The sequence below is a fragment of the Hetaerina americana genome, unplaced genomic scaffold (genome assembly GCF_022747635.1).
Source record: "Hetaerina americana unplaced genomic scaffold, ioHetAmer1.1.p SCAF_27, whole genome shotgun sequence".
In the NCBI taxonomy this organism is placed as follows: Eukaryota; Metazoa; Arthropoda; class Insecta; order Odonata; family Calopterygidae; genus Hetaerina; species Hetaerina americana.
The window spans coordinates 4,726,619-4,750,736 of NW_027286841.1; the positions used below are offsets into that span (position 1 = coordinate 4,726,619).

At 43.7% G+C, this 24,118-nt stretch overlaps 1 protein-coding gene across 1 annotated transcript in view; it reads left to right on the forward strand.

Annotated features, from left to right (window-relative positions):
- Nucleotides 1-24,118, forward strand: part of dtn (transmembrane protein 132C dtn) — a 577,141-nt gene that overhangs the window by 518,316 nt on the left and 34,707 nt on the right. The window contains exons 3-4 of the mRNA XM_071586857.1: nt 5,423-5,737; nt 7,627-7,954. Of these exons, the coding sequence (XP_071442958.1) occupies nt 5,423-5,737; nt 7,627-7,954 (643 nt within the window). The remainder of the gene's footprint in view (nt 1-5,422; nt 5,738-7,626; nt 7,955-24,118) is intronic.

The following is a 24,118-nucleotide window of genomic DNA, read 5'->3' on the forward strand; positions in this document are numbered from 1 at the left end:
ACTTATTTTTTTAGACTTTCGAGTTATTTCCTGAGTTTCATCTTTGGCGGACAAGCTACTGACAATAACAGTCACAAAGCGGAAGAGTCAATGAAATTTAAACACAAATTTACGAAGACATTCCTCGGTCGTCCGACCTACCAAACCTTTTCATGGCATGAGTACATACGTATGTAGTCAACCTCGGTTGACTTTTTTTTCCAAACCCTGACATTTACATCTCTGATTTCCAATGTTGATAGGCTTTCTCGGTAGTACTTTCCACTCCCTCCTTACTTCACTGACAGACTTCAGTGAAGTGGTGAACCATTGCGTGTGGATATGTGTTCATGCAGTACCCTATTGGATGATAGAGACTAGAACACCGTTTCAAATCCACGGTCCTCGTGATTTGCATCCCCTTCCAAAGGAGAATTTACAGTGAACGAGAACTCATAATGGATGGAAAATTTGTTACACAACATGCCTTTACTCATCGAAGTAGTCCCCATCAGATATTACACACTTGCATGGTTCTTTATGAAAGTAATCCGCATGATTTTATTGTGACGCGACTTTCCATGGCAGCGCCGTTAAACCGGTCGGGAAATATGTCAAGGAAATTAAGAATTTTGCGTGCTAGGACGACATGTTGACGCCCCATTCCGTGAATATTGAGAAATGACGTGACCGTAAATTTTTTAATATAAGACACCACTTTGATTTTATTACTTTGGTGATGCTGTAGGTTGATTACTCAGCTTTGCTGTTTACCTTCAGGATATAAATATGATGTAACCGAGTCTCATCTGCAGTGATGACTTTGGAAGAAACTTAACCCCTCATCCTCCAGTAACATCAATTCTAGCTGCGAGATAACCTGCATTCGGACGCCCTGTTGATCGCATACGAGGGGTCTTTGAGTACACCGCACAGAAACACGTCTCATTCGCATTTCAGAGTCACTAATCCGTGGTGTGGCGGCACCCAATGAAATTGCCAGTATTTCCGATTGAGCTCTTCAATGATCTTCCCTCACAAGAGCTCTAGGTCCACATGCCTTTCAAATAGATTGACTCCACTCTTTAAATACTTTAAAACCTTCTTCTGGATTTACTATATTTGTTGTAACAGGCTCTCCGCGCGCCTCCTGTAGCATTGCATACTACGTCTCGGCTGACGCCTCAGTTCAGGCGAAAGGAACATTTCAATGAAGCACCTGATTATAATATCTGAATTAGAGTTTAAATCCTCGAAAACACCGTGCAAAAAAAGAAAATATTTTGCGAAATATCAAATGTCTGCTCAGTAATTATATTTAACGCTTAATGCGGAAATTGACTCCACATCATATTCAATTAAATAGATGTCGTTTCTTTGAGCTTTTATAGTAACAAATTCTCTCGAAAACTGGTTTTGGAAAACGTCTAAAATTTCTGAGTTATTAAAAATAGTAAAAAAAATCGAAAAAATGAATCAGGACCGAATGCTTTTTTCGAAATCAACGGAGCAAACAAATCAATGTGTCGATCTTCGGCCACGTATAGGGTTCCTTCCAAAAGTAATGCAATTATTTTTTTTAATAATTACACCTTCCTCCCAACAAGCAACCACCAACTACAAGTGCCCTGCTATTTAATCCTTTCTTCCCATCCATAGTATTCCCTCGTCTCCCAATCTTCCCTGTGATGTCTTGTCATCATAAATTTGCATTTTGGGAGAAGGAAAAAGTCGCAGGGGGCGAGATCTGGCGAATAAGGAGGATGATCAAGGATGGTGATTGAATTTTATTTCAAGGACCACGTGTATATATATATATATATATATATATATATATATATATATATATATATATATATACATATATATCTATTACCATAAACACAGTAATCAACCCGAAGGTCGGTTTAGTAGGTGATGGTAGAGTTCACCCAGTACTAAGCCCTATACGACGTGTGAAAATTCACACATCAGGGTAGGGGGGCCAGTTCCTTTCCCTGTGCCGGTTATGGTTTCCCAGGAAGATCTGGTACCCGAAAAATCACATAGCTTGGGTGGAGCTGTAGGTGCCCAGATTGCCTGCCCGGGAATCGAACCTGGGACCCTCCGGTCAGTATATATACATATATATATATATATATATATATATATATATATATATATATATATATATATATATATATTTATATTTATATATATATTTATATATATATATACATAAATGTATATATGTCCCGTCAACTCGCAGAATACAAGAAGACAAATTTCGCCAATGCATTGTATTTTGAATGACGTTTCTATATCCGGCGCCAAGTCTCCTTGTGGCGAGAAAAGGCGCCTGTTCGCCTGAACTGACTCGATTCCCAGCCTTGAAATTCCTTTCGCGACTTTCCACGGGTCACCGGCAGTAGCCGTGGCAAACAAACCGGTGATCCCGCACGAATTAAATTGAATGAGATGGGTTAAAACCAAGAGATGCTGGAAGAGGCGTCATTGTGTCCGCATCGCAAATTGGACCAATTGGAGAATTGAACGGCATAGTGATTCACTTATCCCGAACCTATAAATTCCACTGCAGTACCGCCAAACCACTTCCCTCAGTTGGTCATTCCGTATTTCACGCAGATGGAATTTATTCCGACCAGGCAGCACGGCAATAGAAGTGACCTTCAGGTCACTCTAGTGTGTCATGTGGACTTCTTTCATTCAAGAAATCGCATTCCTCCGGTGAATTATTTTGCATCCCTGGGTTAAACGACCAAAGATGTTAGAAGAAAGTCCGAGAACGCGATCCCTGACTTAAGCCAACTTCATCTCTTTTCTCCATCTTAGCGACAATCACAGGGATTTCTTCGTTCCAAGGATTCGCTCTTAGAGGGAGCAAGTCGCGCACGCACCGAGAGTACTTCGACGTTGGCACCCGAGCGGGGGTCAAACGAAAACGGGGGCCGCCAAGTACGAGTAATCTGGCGTGAAGTCGAGGGGGGAATGGTTTCCAACAAGTCCTTCACTGGTTTTGAAATGAGCGGATGAATGATTGGTGGTCCATTAACTCCATTCCCGCTTCAACGGAAACAGTTCTTCCGAAAGGACATACGCTTCAAATTCCCGTTACCTCAGCAAGGGAGATTAACAGAATTGAGCGCATCCCAATGGAATAAAACCCGTGCGGGGGAAAAAAATTGGAGTATTTACGGCGGATTATTTTTGGGAAAATATCACTGATGCGTGAAAAGTGACTCGGTTCATTTTAACGTCCAATGAGCAATATCAAATTTTCCCATGCATTGTAATAGGTATTATCGTCTCTCTCAGCATCGTACCAAACCAAATGGCGAACGGAGAGCGGATATTAAACTCTATATATTTGGGCAACACCAATTCAATTCTACTCTAATTGATACCAATCATTGGTCGACACACTTTTTGTTCTCTTCCGATGTCCTTTTGCCGGCGGTCGTCTTTATTTCACCTTACGTGAAAATTATAAATATTCATCATTAGTCTGTGTTTGAGTAATCTTCGACTGCCAGGTATGTGTAATCAACATGGGATATATTTAAATTCAACTTTCATTCAATGTAAGGGTGTCTGACTTTGAAACAAATTCACATGTTACATACGCACAAACGTGAGAGTTCTTAAATTTGTCCAGTTAAGCAGTAAGCCGCGAAGAAGGCCCTCCGAAGTCTTAAACTTCCATTTAAGGTTCTACGACCAACGAGATTCCATCCTTCAATTTTAATGTGGGGAAGAGTTAACGCTGGATCGTTCCTTGTTTGTCGTACTGGACTCGAAAAATAATTGCGCGAAGGATTCTTCAGTTGGGGTTGCCGCCACCATTAATGGACTCATTCTCTGAAGAGAGATTTGTAAACAAGCCAAGCAATTTGTAAAAACCAAAAAAATGTAATTGTCGCAGAATAGAATTTTGCAATTGATTTGAGAAGCGAAAAGTTGGAAAAACTGAAAGTGCGAATGCAAGTTGTCGGGGAATTCGTACAATCAGTTACGATTGCTGATGACCAAGGTTTTGTTTTACAGTCAAGTAAGAAGTTGCAAGCATTGCTGAGTGCATTGGGAAGTCAGTTCAATAAAGATGAGATGAGAATAAATTCGAATCAAGCAAAGTTTAAGCGGTTTTTATGGTGGAAGAGGAAAGATAAGCTAAATGTTAAAATGAAGGGGGCTAAAACTAGAGCAGGTGGAACAGTTTCTCATTTACCTATCTCGGAAGTGTTTTGGACTAGATTGGGTGAATTAAAAGGAGAAGAATTGCATTAGTATTGCGCAACGAAGAATAAACTGATGAAAGGGACGTTGAGTAAGGATATTAAGAAAGGACTTGTCAAAACGTTGATATGGACCGTAGTTGCGAATGGCGCAGAGAGATGTTCATTGAAGCAGGATGATAGGTGCAGATTGGAGTTTTTTGAAAAGTGGGTGTGGAGAAGGATGCTGGAAATGCGATGTCGAACACCGCGTTAGAGGGAAGAACGTTAGGCATGCGAGGAAGGACCAGGAGTAGGATAGGGATGCTGGACGGGATGAAGGGGTGAAGGAAGTATGCAGAATTGAAGAGAGCCCTATTGTAAATGGTGAAGTTCTCTCGGGTCCCCCAACGGGTCAGGGATTCCATGTTGGCCGACGTTTTGATGCCCGACTCGTGCATCGTCTTCAGGGATGATTCATCATCGACGATGCACGAGTCGGGCATCGAAACGTCGGCTAACATGGAACCCCTGACCCGGTGGAAGACCCGAGAATACTTCATCAAGAATATATGCCGGGAAAGCACCAGATCTGACTTCAGCCCATTGTAAGGTTGGATGTCGGGTTGTGTTCTGTTAAGAGAGACAAGGGAATTGTCGCTTTATCGTTTGTAGCTTGTGTCGATGAAAAAACCTAAACCGGTAGATTATCGATACGAATAATAATAATCGTTTTCCAAAGAAACTGCGGGAGATGCCGCAATAATAATCTTATTCAACAATGAGCTGTTTTGCGTCAATTTTATAACTGATAACCTATGGAATGCTTGGCTAATTACCTTCGAATTAATATCTTCAGATTATTGTGCATCACATTCATGATTAGCTTATGATGTCGAGCACTGTAAATTATCAAAACCACGAAGTAATATTACAGATGCCAGAAACATGATAATGCTCGAGGCACAAGTACCTACATGCCTTCAGCATCAATCCGGGACAGTAAATGTTAGGCAGGTGGTGCCAAACGGCGGTATTTGAGACGCTCCTAATGTACGTGGCGAAGCCTGTCTTGCAACACATCCACGTACCAGTGATGAGGAGTTTTGCTAAGTTTAATCATGCTAGCAGAGCTATGTCACGCCTGGGGCCTTTTCCCTGGCCCTCCCCTTACCGCCGAGGAATTAACTAAGTATTTCACGGACCCGGTTTCCCTTCCTTCTGCCCCCCAGGGCCCGTGTGAAGAGCGGCGTCCGCATCTTGGGCGCGGAGGCGAGCAGCGGTCGCCGGTGGACGGTGAGTGTGGAGCTGAGCCCGAAGCAGACGGTGGCGACAGTGACGGCGTTCCGTAAGGATGCGGCCGGGGGTCAGGAAGCTGCCGGGGACGCCAGTGGCGAGGAGTCCCAGTTTGGGGGCGCCGTGCTTGCGCCCAGGGGACGCGGCGGCCAGCACCACGCGCACCACGGACACCACTCGGGTGGAGGCAAGAAGAAGTGGGCCGCGGGTATCCTTACGCCGAGGAATTACGGTGCTGGGAACCAAATACGGTTAGTACGCCGGCATAGTGCCACCATTGTGGACGATAGCGATGTGGAGCGAGGCGATGTCTGCTTTATTTCTTCCGTCATCACGGAGATATTTGGTAAAAGAACTCTCCCAAACAATACGTTCATCAAAAGATACGATCCTTTTATACTTTCATGAAATAATTCCTAATTCGTCGTGTATGTGTCAAGAAAACACTAAAATTAAGATATAAGGATTTTCCCTGAGGTTTGCCGGTTCTCCTTTACATTCGAACACAAAAACCCCGCCATATGGCGCACAAATATTCATTTTAGTGGATACAGACATGGCCAAAGAATCTGGGCACTTGTTTGCATAAACCTCCCGCAGATTTAAGTGTAAATTACATTTCCTCGATAGTTCATATGGTTAGAGCATCGGCCATCGATAGTTAGGGCATCGGCAAGTCGAAAGACCCGATGTTTAAGTCTCGGTCAAGGAAATATTTCACACATGTGATCTACTCGATTCCGCCTTCCCCACCTCTCCTGTGTTTTTGCCCTTTGTGTCTGTGCCCTTTGTGTGTGTCCCTATCCCTTTTCCTATGCCTGCATCTATGAGTGTGTACGCAAAATACACGTACGCACACATTCATTCAACCGCGAAAATCCGCCAAATGGCAAACACGTTCACTCACATAGATATAGATACAAGGAAAAGGGATGGGAACAAAGTCTACAAAAAAATGTTAAAAACCATTTTCGGTTTTGACAACGCGATCAGATCTAATGTTTTGAGAAATAGAAAATAAAACTTTAAAATGTGAGGGCTAGAGCAGCTTGAACAGTTTACGTATCTCGAAAGTGTTATGGACCAAAATGGTCAAATTGGAAGGGACGGAAGGAGAAGAATTTCGCTAGGCAAAGAGGCTTTCACAAGGAGGAGGGAGTTGATGACGGGGACGCTGAGTAAGGATGTTAAGAAAAGGCTGGTTAAAACTTTGATATGGGGCGTAGCTATGTACGGCGCGGAAACGTGGTCATTGAAGCAGGAGGATAGAAGTATATTAGAGGCTTTTGAAATGTGGGTGTGGGGAAGTATGGAGAAGGTGAAGTGGACCGAAAGGAAAACAAATGAGAAATTGCTGGTGGATATGGTGTGGGAGGAGAGGGGGTTGTTGGGAGAAATCAGAAGAAGACAGGAAAAATGGACGCTGAGCAAATTAATCGTCAGTGGGATGTTGAAGAACGTGATAGAGGGGAGAATGTGAGGCAAACGAGGGCAGGGGCAGGAATAGGATGAGGGTGTTGAACGGAAGGAAGGAAATAATCAATATTGAAGAGGGGCTTGTTGTAGATTAGGATGTTTGTGGGCTGAGTTTAGTCATGAGAGACAAGACACTTATTTGATAGTTACCAAAAACCTATATTAACCGGTATACCAGTTTTACTGAAAAGTATAATAGTCCTGAGAGATTATATTGAGATAATGTCCTTTCCAAACTTCCTATATTTGACGTCATCTGATGTTTCAAGGAATTTCCTCCTCATTCGGGAGTGTTATCATATCCTTTCGCTTACAATCGATGATAGCATTAAATATAAAATTTTGCGGACTTTGATTAAAATATTAACAACATTAGTCGCGCTACGTTTTAGCGACTGGTCACCAACAATCCTTGTATCGGAATAACATTTTGAGGATTATTTTGTCCTTCCAGAGGAATTAACGACATTATTTGAATTTTCAAACAATTCATAAATTTCCAGAGCGATGGGATCCTCTGGTGTATCCCCGAGTGCTCCAGTTCCGTCGACACCAATCGTCAAGTCCTGGTGCATAACTTGCAGTGGTGCTGGAGACTCTGTTGTTCGAAGGATGGGACTCCACACTCACTCTCTTTCTCTCCCCCCACCCTTTGCCTCCACAGTGTGGAGGAGGTGTTCTCGTGGCTTCTGGAGGTGGACGAAGCGGCGGCCCTGTGGGAGGGCGGCAAGATCGTGTGGGGCGTCCGGTTCGTCCGGGACACAGCGCCCGGCTCCTCCTCCTACCCATCCGGCCCCATCGATCTCTCGGGAGCCGGGGGTCGCGGCGCGGCCCTCAGGCCCTCCATGGCCCTCCACCACCGGGTCGGCGGGCACCCGTACCACGCGGGCGGCGACGGGGTCATCCCCGTCGGCGGTGAGGAGCGGAGGAAGTTGGCCACGAGGCTGGAGATTCAGAAGGACGACGTGCAAGCCGTGCTGCCCATCTCCAAGGTCAGTGGCGTTCGACATTTGCCCCGGTACAGCCTCGGCGTCATCATTCATCATCGCATGGCACCGTGGCGTCACGACTCACGGCAGCTGGGTCGAGTTTCTTTTTAGAATTGTCGGAGCTCGGTATTCTGAAATTTCGCCGCGTGAGTCCTCCACGCCGGTGGAGGGAAACGCGAATTCTGTGCGCGGGTGCGGGAACACAAGCGTCCGATTCCACGACGTTGGTTGGACGATATGCGGCACTAGCATTTATAAATTATTGGCATTCCCCTTGGCGAGTGTGGCAAATCCAAACTGAATACCCTCGCCGGGGAGAAAAGGGAAGTAGATGCGGGAGTACGATCAAAGTAAATAAACACTGACCAGCTACGATCAGCACATAACTAGACCTTAAATAGATAAAGCATCCATTCTCGTGGGCCAAAACCTTGACGCTGAGGAAGAGCGAGTGGTTTCTGACGATCTCTAGAGCTGTGCGGGCGGGAGCGATGAGTTTTTAGCTCCAGGATGATGGGTAGGAGTCAAAACGGAAGGCAGTCCGTTTCTTTCGCGTATGGTGTTACATTAAAAACACTATCGAGGGAGGCAACGGAAAGTCACCTCGATTGTTTATCCCAAGAAAATAGAATCGGCAAAATTATATTAGTCCTGAAATATAGAGGACCCGGCTGCCTGGTCCATGCGCTATGCCTGACAGCGGGAAAGTAAAGTCTTCCGTGGTCTCCATCACGTGAAATGCATGAAAAGCGGAATCGACAGGAGATGAAGACAAGAAAGAGGGCTGATGCAGTTAGACTATTGAGACAGGAGATAGGGACGATGGTGAGGGCAAGGAAACTGGAAATTATAAGGTGAAAGATGGAGGGAGGGGAGAGGGTGAATGGATTAGGACTGTGCGAGTTGAGGTGAAAAGGATAGCGCAGATCAGTGGGACATTAGCGAAATAGGTTAATATAGATAGAGCGGAGGATAAGCGATCGGACGAGGGTTGGCAATAATATTGAAACAGAAGGTAGACAGAAGCGTAGTTGAACGCAGAGGAGGTAAATTACACTCGTAGAATATACAAGTAATAAGTAGAGGTGAATTAACGAATTGTATCACTATTCGAGTCTACCTGCCAACAAGCAACCACATGGGACAGAAATAGAATGGGTAAACGGCCAATCAGGGGAGATAATTGCGTTGGTCCCCGTGAGGAAACATTTGATAGTTATGTGGGATTGGAATAAGGGGTTGAGCGAAGGGAGAATCGGGAATGTGACAGGGAACTACGGTATAGGAACAAGGAATGACCGTGAGGGATAGAGTTCTGCCGGAGAAACGCTATAATCACAACGGACACTTGGTTTAAACACCACAGTAAGCGCAGGCATTGGTGAAACATTCTCGGGGACTCAAGAGAGATATCAGTTAAGACTAGGATAACAGTTAGGAATTATAATCAATTCTCAGTTTCTCAGGAGCGAATGAGGGTTCATATTTTATTAACAATGAAGAGTAGTGTCCAATTCCAGAGGATGAAACAGGAAAGACGGATGTGGAAACGGAATGTAAAAGCACTGAATGGGACGGAAATAAACAGCACCAGGGGCAAGTATAATAAAATATGAATGAGAAGAGGGAGGTAGGTACACTGGACGAGAGATGGGAAATTATCAAAAAAGAGACACCAAATGCCGCAAAGGAAACTGTGGGAAGAGGAAATAGGAAAAGAGCAAAGAAACCTAGGATTTATGGCGAGATGATTAAGACGATAGTTTATAAAGGGTAATGGAAGAATACAAACACATAAATAGATAGAAGTACGTGCAAAGAGTTGAATAATAATTTGGCAAGGGTAACAAATAGAGCAAAAGAAGCGTGGTGGCAGACGCAGTGCGAGGATATGGAAAGGTTGCAGAGGAAGATTGAAATTGGTGCGCTATGCAAGAAGGTTAAAAAGCTATCGGGAAGTAAGAAGGGGAAATCTGTTCAACATATCAGAAATATCTCAAGAAAATTCATTAATTGAGCCAGGAAAGGTTCAAGGAAGATGGATAGGATACATACAGGGTCAATATGATAAAGAAAGACATTAGGCCAGGATGCTTAGACATGGAAAGGGAAGAAGACGTAGATGAGGATAGCTTTGGGCCAAGGCATTCATGACTGCGACATATGAAGAGCATTGAGGGAATTGAAATATAAATGGCCATCGGGGTAGATAACATCACTGCATCTTAATGGTTTCGGAAAAAGCAGATGGAAGATTTTTTATGGGGTGATTCGCAGCAATTATGAGGGAGAAATTCAGCCGGAAGATTTCGTCAGAGTCGGGAATGGCAGCCATTTGCGAGGACAACAGAGCGATAAGTTTGATTTCTCATATAAATTAAAAATATACAGAGGATAATCAGTTTTAGATTTTGGAGAGTAGAGCAAATGATCGCTTAGTGCAGAAATACACTGTCCTGAAGGAAGGCTGAAATTAAAAGAGTGATTCATTTCTTGTTATACCAGATGATGGTCCAAAAGAAGAATGATTACGTTCGCTATTTATGAATTCTGAAATAATAGAACTTGAAATACGTATCGGTCAGAGTGCATATATAAAGCTTGTAAAGCTAATGGACTTGAGTAATGGCTTCCCATCTCCTTCATACTGAATGCCCCAATCAGCGTCCGTTGGAATTGGATTAAGAAAACTACTAGAGTCGGACGTGCGGCGAGGCTCTAGCTATTCTGGAGAGTGCTCAGAATTTAAAATATTAGCTCAATAATCTATATAAACCCATCTGTCTAATCGTTTTTTCAGCTGTATTCCCTAAGGTTCCCGCCCCGTGTCGCTCGCCACTTCCCACGAAACTGTATCCAAATAACCACAAAATAACAAACAAAATACAAGATTTTACAATAACAACTAGTTTGTCTGGTGAATTAACCCTTCTTTTGAATTAAGTTTTCCAACAGCATTCACATAAATTTGCATGTTATATGATATATCTTTAATAAATATTTTTTCCCTTTTCCCTTCCTCTCCCATATCCTCCCTCGTCACTCAACTTTCTCACCTGGCGGTGCTTGGACCCCCTGCCACACACCTTTTTGGTGGCTTGCGGGGTATTTATGTCGTATACCGCGGAAATTACGCCAAAGAATAGGCGCGAGTGTTATGAGTTGGCGGGAATCTCGCCCCAGGACTTGCGAACAATTGTCGATTCCATTGTTATGCCGGACTACCAAATCGCTCTTTTTGATCGAAGATATCATTTTCGAAAACTTAGGAAACCAATGTGAGCGACAAATTATTTCCAAAGTGCAGAATTCTAAGAATGTTATAGCATTTCACCCTGACTGGGATTCGAACCCGGATCCTTTGATATCCGGCCGAGTGCCGGACCGGAATCTTGATCGGTCCGTTACTCGGTCGGTCCTAGACCGGGATCAGGGTTCGAATCCCGGTCAACGCGAATTTTTTTACACTATGAAAATTTTGAATTTAAATGCACATTCAGCGGAGGACTCGGTTGAAAGTTACCGTCGCCACATCTCCCGAAGTTCTCTGTATTTTCCAAATTGTTCAAATCGTCACTATCATTTAAATCCAGAGAGTATTCGACTCTTTCTGACATGCCCCCTGCTAAGGCTGGGTTCAATAAAACCATAGTTAGACATTGAAATTCATTCAACTGTCCTGTTAGTTTAACCCGGAATCAGCGACGGTATTTTGACAGTCCGGGGTCCGGATTGGCCGAGACTCATTTCTATTGGGCTACTCTGATTGGTGAACGTGGGCATTGTCCAAGACACAATTTCTCTTGTCTCTCCGTCAACGAGACGATTGCCATGTGCTCTTCGACCCCTGTATCGGCAATGCCGGGCATTTCATTTGGTTGACGTGTCGACATTATCTGATTGGAAACGTATTTATAGCGATGGAAGCAATGAAACAAACTATTGCATTTATGAACAGTTGAATGCTCACGAGGCGTATCCTCCGTGGTGTCACACACGAGTGAAAGAGGTTTCGAAAGGAATAAAAATTCAACCAAAATGTGATTTAACGCGTTACCGGACAGATTCACGTAATTACCCGGAGAGAGACGATGGACTAAGCCATTTTTCACATTGCCTCCACGCAGTCCTGTGCCTTAGAATCCGGACCGTGAGATATCTCTAAATATCGACGAATTCCCATATATTTTTCATTTCATTTAAGCCGATATATCGCATAAATGCGAACATCACTCTACATGTCCGATATTTATTGTGATGTCGATATATCGCTGCCATTTCGATATTTATTTTATATCGGTGATGGATACAGGAAAATTAATATCGCGGAGCCATGACAGGAATGTGCCCTCCATTATGAGGAGGGCATTCAGTTGCTAAGAGGGTCACGTTCGAGTCCCGTTCGCGGACCCATTGCTGCCCTCCCACCGACCTCCTCCGACGAAAGACGAGTGGGCTGAGTGACCATGCACTTTCCCACTCGAAGACGACGCCGAGATGATGGCCATGGCCTCTTGGTTTACCCTCCCTCCCTTTCCTTCTGCCTTCGCGGGGTTTTAAAAAGGGATGGAATGACTACACCCACATTATACCACGCAAGGGCGTGTGGCGGGGGGAGTTGGGTCACCACCCATTCATTATTAAGAATAAAACCGCATGCCAATCTACACACACAGAATCGTATGTACTCCTGCAAAAACCTTTATAACTTACACGATGCAAATACATCTACAAACACACATATACACCTAAGAATATACCTTATGTCTATGCACCGTTTAATTTTGTTTTGACTTGTAATTGTAATGTTTTTACTATTTCTATTTTGACTTTGATTTCTAACTATTGTGATTCCTGATTGTCCGGAGAAAGAACGAGTATTTATTAATCTATCTCCCTAATCTTATCTTTGTGGTCTGATCTACCTATATTGTTGTGTGGGGCCATCAATGTCATTGTTAAACTTGTTCGTTCCGAACCTTTCTACAAGTCTCGCTTGTTCTCTTCGCATCTCTTCAAGTGGCTCCCAGCCTTATTCCTCTAAAAGGTTTGTCACGTTCGTGTCTTCTCATCGTAACAATTTTTGACTGAGTACACAACGGACATTTTGCTCCATTTCAGAAAGGCGTCAATGAATGCATCCCATAGTGAGTCAAGTGAGGCACGAGGGACCGCCCTCGAAATATAATTCTTTTCGTTTTTTCATTTGAATGGCGATTGGAATAACGGGAAGGAGTTCAAAGGGACGCAGGAACGCGAACGAGGGGCGAAGAGGAGATGGTAATCGGGAGGAGGGGAGAAGGGGGATGGTTTTTATCGAAAATACAATTCCGTTTGTACCCTTTCGATCGAGGGAAGCGTGTCGCAGAGCACCTTCTTGCTACCCCCACGGCGAGCGGCAGTCCGAGGAGAGGGCGAAGCAGCGGTGGGGTCCACTCCTTTTCGAAAGGGTTGTCAAGGGGAATATTATTTACATCCGGAGACACTGGTGAAAAAGAAGGCGACATTAAGATTTTAGCGCGTCGGGGGAAGGGGTCCGCATCGATCGTCAGAATCGAGCACTCCTCGGAGCCTGGCGGTCGCACTCGGTCGAGTCCGCGGGCGCCCCTAGGACTGCATCGCCACATCTCTTCCATGACCTCCGTCGGCACTTTGAATGCACCTCGAAGTTGCATGACCCCAGAATTCGTATCGCAAACGATAATCCGCTGCGTTTCAGATTTGGCGTCAATTGTTCAAAGGCCAAGCGATCGTAAATGGAGGCGAATTATAATTACAGAGGTCGCATATGCGACGTTTGGTTCGGGCGGCAAATTCTTTTGAACCATGTTCCCCTTAATTCAGGCTCACACGGCATGCAAGCATCAATAAGAACTTAAAGAGCGCAACTGAAATCAGTAGTTCAGCTTATGAGAGGGAACGGTCTCGTTCGTGAATCAGCAACTCCCAAGTTAACGGATTTTGAATGCTGTTGCACATGACTCAACCCGCTGAAGTTGCTCAACATGGATGCGTGTCATTTTTTTTCGTATTTTTTAATATCCTGCTAGCAACCGCTAGGGTGTGTTGCTGGGTGTGAATACTCACCAGACTAACTATCACCCGAACATGACCCTAACGCGGTCGCACAATTTTATCCTGATCCCTTATCGTTCGTGGAAAAAAGACATCTTAAATCTCTCTGTTCTACACTTAATATCTTAAATTTTATTAGCATGATCTTTCCTACCGTAGCACGATGGGGGTAATAATACATTTTCAACATCACTGCTAAAGAGACGCCCTTCCAATTCATGCAAGAGATTTAATCTGTAATGTAACTTTCGCTTCCTGAGTGATTCCCAGCCTAGCTGCTCTAATATTTTGAATGCGCCGCTAAGTTTATCATTAAAACGTTTTACTAATATAGCTCCTCTAAGCTGCCCGCGATCCAATTCGGCACTCAATTCAACTTCGTGAGGATCACATTCATACTTGTAGCATATTCTAAATGGGGCCTAACCAGCCAAAGATAACATTTCTCTTTGACATTTTCATCACTTCAAACCAGTACTCTTCCAATAAATTCTAATTTTCTGTTAGCTTGTCCACATATTCCCCCTAGTATGTTTCTCATCCAGGAGATATCGTGAGTGAGGGCAACGCCTAGGTATTTAATTGAGTCTACGCAATCCATTTCGGTGTTCCCGATGCAGAAGGCGTTCGGGTGGAAATTGCTCTTTTTCCAAAATGATATCACTACGCACTTTTTTAAGTTTAATTCTACCTGCTTAGTGTCGTATCAGTTTTGTAGAGCATTAAGGCCATCTATTAAGTACGTATTAAGTTCCTCAAATCAGTTTTTCAATCGATTGAATTGATTTCGGTTGAAGCATGCCAAGGCCACGTTGCCATCCATCTGTGAAAGAAAATTCCTCGGAGAATTTATGAGGCAAGAACCCGAAAGGAGGTTTGGCATTGTGCATCGCTCGTTTGTGAGAGGGTTGACCACGGGAGCGAGTTAGCTAAAATAATATTTGCTTCCCGTCTGCGATGTACTCGAGTTAATACTTTCTAGGTGGAAAACAAATTATGATAAAATTATTAAATTACTCGTGGTCAGGGTGAATCAAAAGTCTCTGAATTCAGGCTGTTACTGATTTTAGTATCACTTTGTATTCGCGAAAATGAAGAGGGATTTTCATCGGGTTTGAATGAAATTCAACCCACCCACGCCACAAAGAGTGTCGAAATGGCGCTTTTGGCAACGCGCGCGTCCCCATCATTGGCGTCATTCAGTTTGCGTCCGCGTCGACTGATCGGCCGGGGGCCAAACCTTGTCTGAGCGCCGTGGCGCCCCACCCCCTCCTGCTGCCAGAGGGGGGCGCCACTTTCTCTCGGTCGTCGGAAGAAGGGGGTTAAATGTTTCATAAAAACCTTTTATAAGACCCTTCTGGGAGCTCGAGAGAGCGCTAAACCGCGTTATTAGCGCCACAGCGCCGATCTTTAAACTTCATCGCTCCTTTGTTTACACATTTCACGCCGCGTTCTTGCCTGCAGCGCCGCCTGGCTTTACAGCCTTTCCCTATAAACATGCCGTGTGCCGCGAGGCACTAAAACGAGCGCTCCCAAAAAAAGCCTCCTTTCTCTCCCTGTCTTCTGCTCATCCGCCTTCTCGGTACTTTTTTACGGCCAATGAATAAATAACCCATGCGTTTTATTTTTGACTGGCAAGCGAGCTACTCACGACATCAAGAGCATCACCGCATCTCAATTCATAGAGAGAGCTTCTCTTGAGCGGAGCCTCTTTCGTTCATTTTTTAACTCTCGGTTTTGTCTTATGGTGTAATTGCTGAGATGATGATTGCGGCTTTATTCTTCCCGGCCATATTTCATCTGCTTTTGCAGATCACTTGCCTCTTTTAAGGGGTCAAATTGATGCCTTAATGCATTATTATTGTAAACAGTGAACTCTGGATCAAACTAGGTTTCTGATTGGCCCAACAACTAAACGTTGTTACACTCCTAAGCGCCGTCTAAAAGCACCTCTAAATAATCTAGAGCCATGCATGACTGTTTCTACTTACAGGTGGTGGTGACCTAACTTCCCCCGCCACACACCCTTGCGGCGGCTTGCGGGGTATTATGTACAAGTAGACTGATCTCACACCATTCTTCCAGCCTCCCTTCCTGCATCCCTCCCCTCTCTCCTCCCTCTAACTCCCTTGGCCAACATTTACATCTCCACCCCGGCGTCTATTTACGTGATTAGATTGTATTGCGGGATAAGTGAGGCCCGCGAGGCGCTGTTCCATGGGCGGGAGAGGGATGGACGGGGTTGAATGGAGAGGGGGTGAGTTGCGATGCGAGCGTGGGATTGTATCAGCTATCTTTGTCATAGTAAATTTAAGTAGGCCGAGGTGACGTTGGATTTTTCCCGTTTAAATATTAATTTTCTGCAGCCGTTGAAAAGCAGTACACGCCATAAAAACGTTTTTAAGAGCCGCATTGACTGTTTTATCAACTCAATTGCATTTCGAAATGAAGCGATTCACTGCATTTTTTTTAGCTTGAGTCGTCGATGTATGTTGGGGGAATGTGAGAGGGATCGCCGAATAGCGTCGAATTTCCAGTCTTCATGACGTTCTGATCGAATGCTGACGCGACGCGCCGCCGTGTCCTGAAATCGTAATTTGACATCAGAAAATTGTATTTATTTGATTGTTCCAACTCCTGGTGTAAGTTGCTCTGGTTATCTGGGGTTGCCTCATCTGGTGCTCTGGAATTCATATTATATGACGTATTTTCAGAGAGATGGAAGGGTATCGCAATTTTCAAACGTAACCTCTTACGTGGAATTGTTGTGAAAACAGCTATTGCAAAATGAGGCGAAAGTTCCCATTATTCCTTAGGAAATTGCGATAAGCTTTTTTTACGAAAAATCATAACAAGTATTAATCGGCATAGCTCGACTTATCTAGGAAAAATTTCATCGGATGTGGGGAAAACTGATTGTAACGATCCATCTAGAATCTATATTTGATCATTGTTTAACTCTTAGCATCCATTCACTAAAAAGAGATGCCGGAAACAGATATCTCATGCCTGACGATTTGATAAACTCATGAATGGGGGCCATCCCATGGACCATAATCGTACTCCGGCAGTGCTTCGATTATGAGTTTTGAAAATGTATACACGCACGTACCATCAGGCCAAGAGAGCGCCTCAAGTTTAACATTTACTCAGTCTTCTCAGCGGGGAGACTGCTGCGTAGTTCCTGAGAATCGCACAACAAACGCTCTTCTAAGAAAACAATGAAGGCATCAGTTCGAAGAAGGCACGTCTGATGTCGCTGGAGCGTCGTCAGAGGATCCGGCAATGCCCTTTGTTCTCCAGGACTGTCTTTTATTTCCAACGGAGACGCGATAAACAGACCGATTATCAAAACGGAGCCTCCGGGGAAGGGTGTTGAGCGGCAGAGCGTTCTCGAGGGCAGCCATTCCACCTTCCACCCTCCCTTTCGCCTCGTTGAATTGACACGAAGGGGCGAGGGGAAGGGGGGGAGCAGCGGATCCTTAGCTTCCTCTCGGGAGACGTACTCTCTAAGCCCCTCCCTCTCCGCCGGCCCCACCGCAAAATTGATCTCATGATCGTATCCGGGCACATTAATATCCGTGCAAACACAAGATAAGAGCTTCGCTGACAGCTTTCGTGTTCCCAGCGGAGTTAAGTCTCAGACGTGAACGGAGCAGTCATCATTGCCTGAGGATTGTAATGAATGGAGGGAAAAAAATGCTAAGTCTAATATTAGGATTTCCCTTCAAGTTTTATTTTCTTTGCAGAGCAATTAAGCCTTTTAAGCCTTCCTTCAAGTCGGGTTACTTTTTGACGGGACACCATGGGAGCACTAAAAAGTATAATGGTGTGCTTGGAGAAGCCTACTACGAGCGTATTCAGGAGACTTTAAGGAGAATGTAAATAGAGAAGGAGGAGAAAGATGTCGAGTTTTGAAGTTCCATATGAATAAATTTAAATCGTCTCTAAATGTGCGCTGTGCTAAATTTTACCAGAAAATGTACGCTTAAAATTTCAGTAGTGCAATAAGAGATCGTGTTTGAAGTAATTAAAACGTAATAAGGGACATGAACACTCACTGGATGCCTAAGCATGTTTGGCAATCAAATTAAGTTATAAAAATGAAATTCTAAGTACAATCAATGAACGAGAGTAATGAGATGCTAACCAGCGTAATTAATTTATAGTTGATTAATTAATTGGATTACATGCTCCTTAAATATATTCGAGCAAACTCAATTTTTTCACCTCAAACATGTGTGAACATATTGACTCAAATAAATGTCAACCTGCAAACTGTCGCAATGGCTTATTATATGACGTCATCACGGTCGTGGGTTTTTCGTATTTATATTTGATATAATGATTACGAATTGTGCGGGGGGGGGAATGATACCTTGTATTGATCAAGTCGACAGTAATTTCCTCTAAATTCTCATTTTGATCTCTCTCCAACGAATTTAGTGTAAGGGAATAATTATTTATCCCTCGTGGGTATACGTTTACCTTATGTAATGGCCATACTTCTAGTACCTCATTTCTAGAACATTAAATAAAAATATCGCCGAGGAAGATTTTTTTATAGGCAATTCCTATGCATGTTGATGTTTTAGGGTAAGAGTTGGAATAAAATCATGAAGACGATGTGTCATTTTCTTCACCTCCTTGCCAAAAAACGGTACTCCCATTGTACATTAAGATGTATATAAGCATTGTAAATAAGCATTGGCTATAGAAACAATGAATAAGAAAACTATTTGTATAAAGATAAATTGAAGAAAGTTACACTGCATTAGGTTATCAAATGATATTGTGACCATGACAGAATCAGCCAAAGATATGAATAGAATGCTGAAAAACCCTGTTCATAGCTTTGGAAAATGGAAAGTGAAAATAAATGCGAATAAAACCAAAGCTACCATAGGTTCTAGAAATTGAACCACTTGTTAATTTAATCTAATGGGAATCAATGATAGGCCAAGTAGAAGAGTTCTGCTACCTTGGTAGTGTAATTACAAGAGACAACAGCAGATGCACCTCTTCAATTAAAAATAAAAAGAATCTTTTGGGAAACAAAAACGTGAAATTGGAAAGTCGAAAATCTTTTGCAAGAACGTTTATTTGGAGTACATTATTACAAGGATGCGAAACTTGGGACACTGGGAAAGAGGAAAAAGGCTCGGTTGGAAGCAAGCAATGGCAATGTGGATTTGGAGAAGGAAAGGATAAGAGGAACAAGATGGACGGACAAGAAAAGCAACATAGAAGAATAAAGAGAGATAAAGATGAAAGGAATCAAAGTGAAGAGCTGGAGAAAATGAAAATAAATTTGTTAGACATGTTGTCAGACATAGCAACTTCTTGAAAAATATAATGGAGGGGAAAATTTTAGGGAAAAATAGAAATAGTTAGGCCAAGGAAGAAATCCATACGAGATGATGTAGATGATATGAAAAGTACTATGAGAGTAACAGCATACAATGAACTGAAAAGAACGGCGAAGGAAGGAGACCAATGGCTGCGGCGATAAGGCTCCGCCTTCAGAAGACGATGATGATGGAGCATTGTGCTGGTCCAATGGGCGGGGCAGGGATTCGGCCGGAAGCAGCGGCGGCAGCCCATGTTCCGAGGACGGATCGCAGGGAACGGAGTCTCGCGTCCTTGGAGGGTATGCAACACGCCGTTCTTTCAAGCCGAGCGGTTGCCTAACTGCACGGGGCTATTTTCGTCGTTTGGGAGAAACAAACGCTTGGTGTGACGCGGCACCGAATACGCTTCTTCCTCTACGTCGTGCAACTTTCTCTGCACTTGCGTTTACAAAGTCGTAAGATTCAACTTGAAAGTATGACTTGCGTGAATTTTGACACGCTTTATCAACGCTTAAATAATACATTTGCCTTTCCAGTGCGAATTTCTCACAAATCGCGATGAATTGCTGAATAGGGTAAGATACTTAGTTTTGGGGCGAAGTAAAATTTTTCACCTGTTCATACTAAATAACATTAGACGCCAGCCACATTTTTGCCACTGGTCTTCGATGCCTCTCCCGTATTTTTGTCATTGCCACAAACCAAAGTCATTTCGACAACCACGGAGCGTGGGTGCACGACGTGAGTCGCAAAAAAAGGTGTGCGATACACGAAATTGTGTTTCTGGCATGCTCTCGCATTTTATAATATGCTCCCGTGGATTGACCTGAAAGATAAAAACAAACACCATAAATTACTGTGGTTAAATCATGTGAAATTAAATCTTGTTATATTGTTGCATTAATTTGTAATGCATGTGTGGTACACATTTCATTAATTTGACGGTGCTACTTGCAATGCCGTATGTAATTTCAGTTTTCCTCCATCGATGCTTTTCACGAAATAGCAACTCTTTCTACGGCGTTTCTTCGCACCAGAGAACGGAAGAAAGCCGTGTGGACCAGGGCGTGGCCTGAGGGGAGGATGAGGGCCTATTTCACATTGATATGTCTAAGAATGTACCCGTCGCGATTTTGCGGAGAATCTCCTCAAACCCGCGGCCCAACAACGTCTCTCGGTCTAATGTTTCCGTTACCAACCTGTGCTGCTCACCAAGTTGGAGTTTTCAGTGACTGTGACCCTCCTCCCTTTGATGTTTTATTCCGCTTTAAACATTTAAAACAATCTCCCAGCTGTGCTGTAGGGAAGAGCACACTCCCTGTGACTCCTGTAGCATTACATTGCCCCCAAGTGAAGATTAGTTCGGCAAACTTTCAATTGGTTCGTCGCGTGTGGCCTTCATCGTGGTCGTACGTGAACTGAACGCTTTTCCATTGCCGTTGACGCAATACTGGAGACGAATCAGTGAAACCTTTTCCTTGTATAAATTACATTAGAGATCTGTTCAAAAAATATCACGACTTTTGTGTTTTTCAAAAATTATTTATTTATTCTTGAATATCTATTTTACCCCATCAAAGTAATCTCCATTAGATATTATTATACACTTGTACCAACGTTTTTTCCAATCCTCGAGGCACTTCAAAAATCATTTTTTATGAACTTGTTCAGATCCTCCGTCGATGCAGTCTTTATCTCGTCAATCGTAGCGTAGCGTCGTCCTTTCAGATGCCTCTTCATTTTCGGGAACAAGAAAAAGTCACTGGGGGCGTCTGAGGTGGATTGCTTCGCGCAAATTGCTTATAACTAGTAGGTAATTTACCGTTCTACCTTGTGGCAAGAAGAAAAATGTAAGCATGATGCACCAAGATGAAAAATGTAGGCAAAACTTCCAAATTCGACCGAATTTGCCGCGCTTTTTTTGGTCTTGGCTTGTCCTGCAGCTTCCATTTGGATGATTATGGGATTATTGGGAGTTTCCACGTTATAACCATTAATCCACGATTCGTCCCCAGTTATGACCCTCTGGAGCAAATTTGGTCTAAATTGAGCAATTTTGGTACGAATTTCGCGGCGACCCGTGTCATGTCCAAATCATTGGTAAAAATCGATGGCAGGAGCCAATCGATATGTTTAGGTCCTCAGCAACTTCTCTAAAGGTGATTCCACGATTGGCCAATACTATTTTCTTCACTTCATCAATATTTTCGTCTGTTGTTGCCGTGCTCGGGCGTCCGGCACGCCCTTCGTCGTTCACATCTTCTCGGCCCTCTGAGAACATTTTGTACCACTGATAAACGTTACTTCGGTTCACAGTAGCTTCTCCATATGCCAGTCAACATTCGGAATGCGTTCCCGCACTTAATTTCGGTTTTTATACAAAGATTGATACGGATTCTTTGATCCATTTTTTGTAACAGGCAAAAATCGAAGACAAGCCAAAACACGTCCAAGCAAAACAGCTGTCAACAATTACCTGAGCATTTCAAATGGCCGAACTTTTCGGCATAAGGGAAAGACATAAGTACCAACATAACGTCACAAAAAAATCGAAAATCAAATATACGTAACCCGCGAAAATTCAAAATTGCCGATACTTATTGAACAGACCTCGTATATGCATTAGACCAACAGTATAACATAAAAGTAAACTGTTTCGCAATGAATCATAAGAATAAAAATTTTAGGATCGCTCTTTATTGAACGCGTATCGTAATTTAACACGGAAATTCTCGCCGAAATCCAGGTGTTGTTCGATTTTTCACAGCGGCCTTATTTCAATTTTACGTCCAAGGTGTTGTCCAAATTGAAGGTTTAATATAATCAAAATGACGACGTAATCTATAGCATTTAAGCAGATTGCTCATGCCTAAAGAAAATTGTAAGTTTAAAATAATTACATATTGTTAACAATAAGTGTTTTCAATGCGCACCAATTCAAAATAAAATTATATATTACGGAAATGTACGTAGACATGTGTGTCTGTTTAATTAGCTGTTCTTTCAGCTTACTCTCCGAGTCGGGTCATTTAACAATTTCGTTTTATCGCGACCCCATTGCGTTTATTATCTCAATCGTGCCTTTTTGTTATTCATCTCTTGCCGCTTCCTCGTAAAGGTTTACCTCCATGAAATGTCTCGTCTGGTCCTCGAGAACATCCTTGGGCCCCGACTTCGTAATCTGCGCCGCCAAGTTACCGCGTGGGGTTCCGGGATAATGGCATGCCTTCCCCGTCATGGGCCACAGCTGGATCGGCCGGAGGTGTGAAATGAAGCGGACGGCTTATGCGCCAATTCAGCCCTCCTCCTTCGGCCAGTCAGCCGCTCCGACCGTTTCGGCGGAGGAGCCTGCTGGCGCCCCTCCGCGTGCGAACGGGTGGCCCTAATTGGGTTTTCCATTGCTGCGAGGGAGCGGTGGGGCGAAACGTCCTCATTGAACACATTTCCTTCCCCCCCCCCGGCCACGCCAACCTTCCCTTCTGCCCCTCGACTTCCTCGCCCCCCCACCTTAGCCCCAGACCCACCTTTTGGGACACCCCCCCCCCCGCCTTTGTTACACTTTTGGTGGAAAAGGGGACAACGCCGGCGCAATTCTCCTCCTCCTCCTCGCCCGCCACCATGCCGCTGCCCTTAATTTGGTCTCTCCGGACGAGCGTTTTGCATTCTCACTCATATCCCACACCCTTTACACATCCCCCTCGCCAGGGACTCCGTCTTGATATGCAATTGTTATGCGAGGAACTTCGTTTGATGCTGCGTTTCTGTCTCGTTGCATACGAACGAATTCTTTACAAGATTTGTATAAAAAGTTTCGGAAGCAATATTTTTTCCTTTTCAGACCGTCCTTTAAGGATGCGCATGATGGCAAATAAGTGACGGTGTACACACACACACACCATTATAACCACTGAATACTTGGCGATGTGAAAGATCTGCGCCTCTAAACTCGTCCTCCCGAAGGTCTTTGGACGGACGACCAAAAGAGCGGAGTCGAGAGTGTTTGCTTGCAAAGACCTTCTGCAACGACATCGCGACTATTCCCCAACCCCCTTACAGTCCCCATCTGGCACAAGTAGACTAAAATTTCTATTCCTATAAAAGTAAAACCCTCAAATTCCCTCAAAGAACACCAACATGGGACCCTTAGTGCCATCAAAGAAGTTTGCACGCGTACCCTTGAGGAGCTTCCGGAATCTGCCAACCAGGGAACCTTCGACTCGTCGAAAAACCTCAAGAGCAAAAGTGTGTCGACACTCTCAAGGGATGTACTTGTAAAAATTTTGAGGTATTGCGGCAATATCTGAAATATCGTAAATCTGTTTTCTTTCCGAATATTTTCCCGTGACTTTTTATACAAACCATGAGCATATTCCATGGAAATAGAAAAATACTTTGTGCTCCAAAAGGTGTTTAACCGAAGCAATCAACCTCGAAGGTTGGTTTGATAAATGAGGCCAGATCAGCACATCTCAGCGATATTTCCCACAGCAAAAGTATATAAAAAGCAGTTCCTTAAATCCCTGGCGGCCGCCTCGGTGTCGAAGAATATTAGATACACGCAAAATCACACAATTCGAGCAAACTCAATGGTTTCGAAAACCATTCGGTTTTGAATCCAAGTCCTTAAAAAGATGTTTAAGTCAGTGAATGTATAAATACAAATGATTTTCAACAACTAATTTACAACCTTTCAAGGTGAAAAAATCTTATTTGTTATATATTACGGTCAAATATAGTAGTG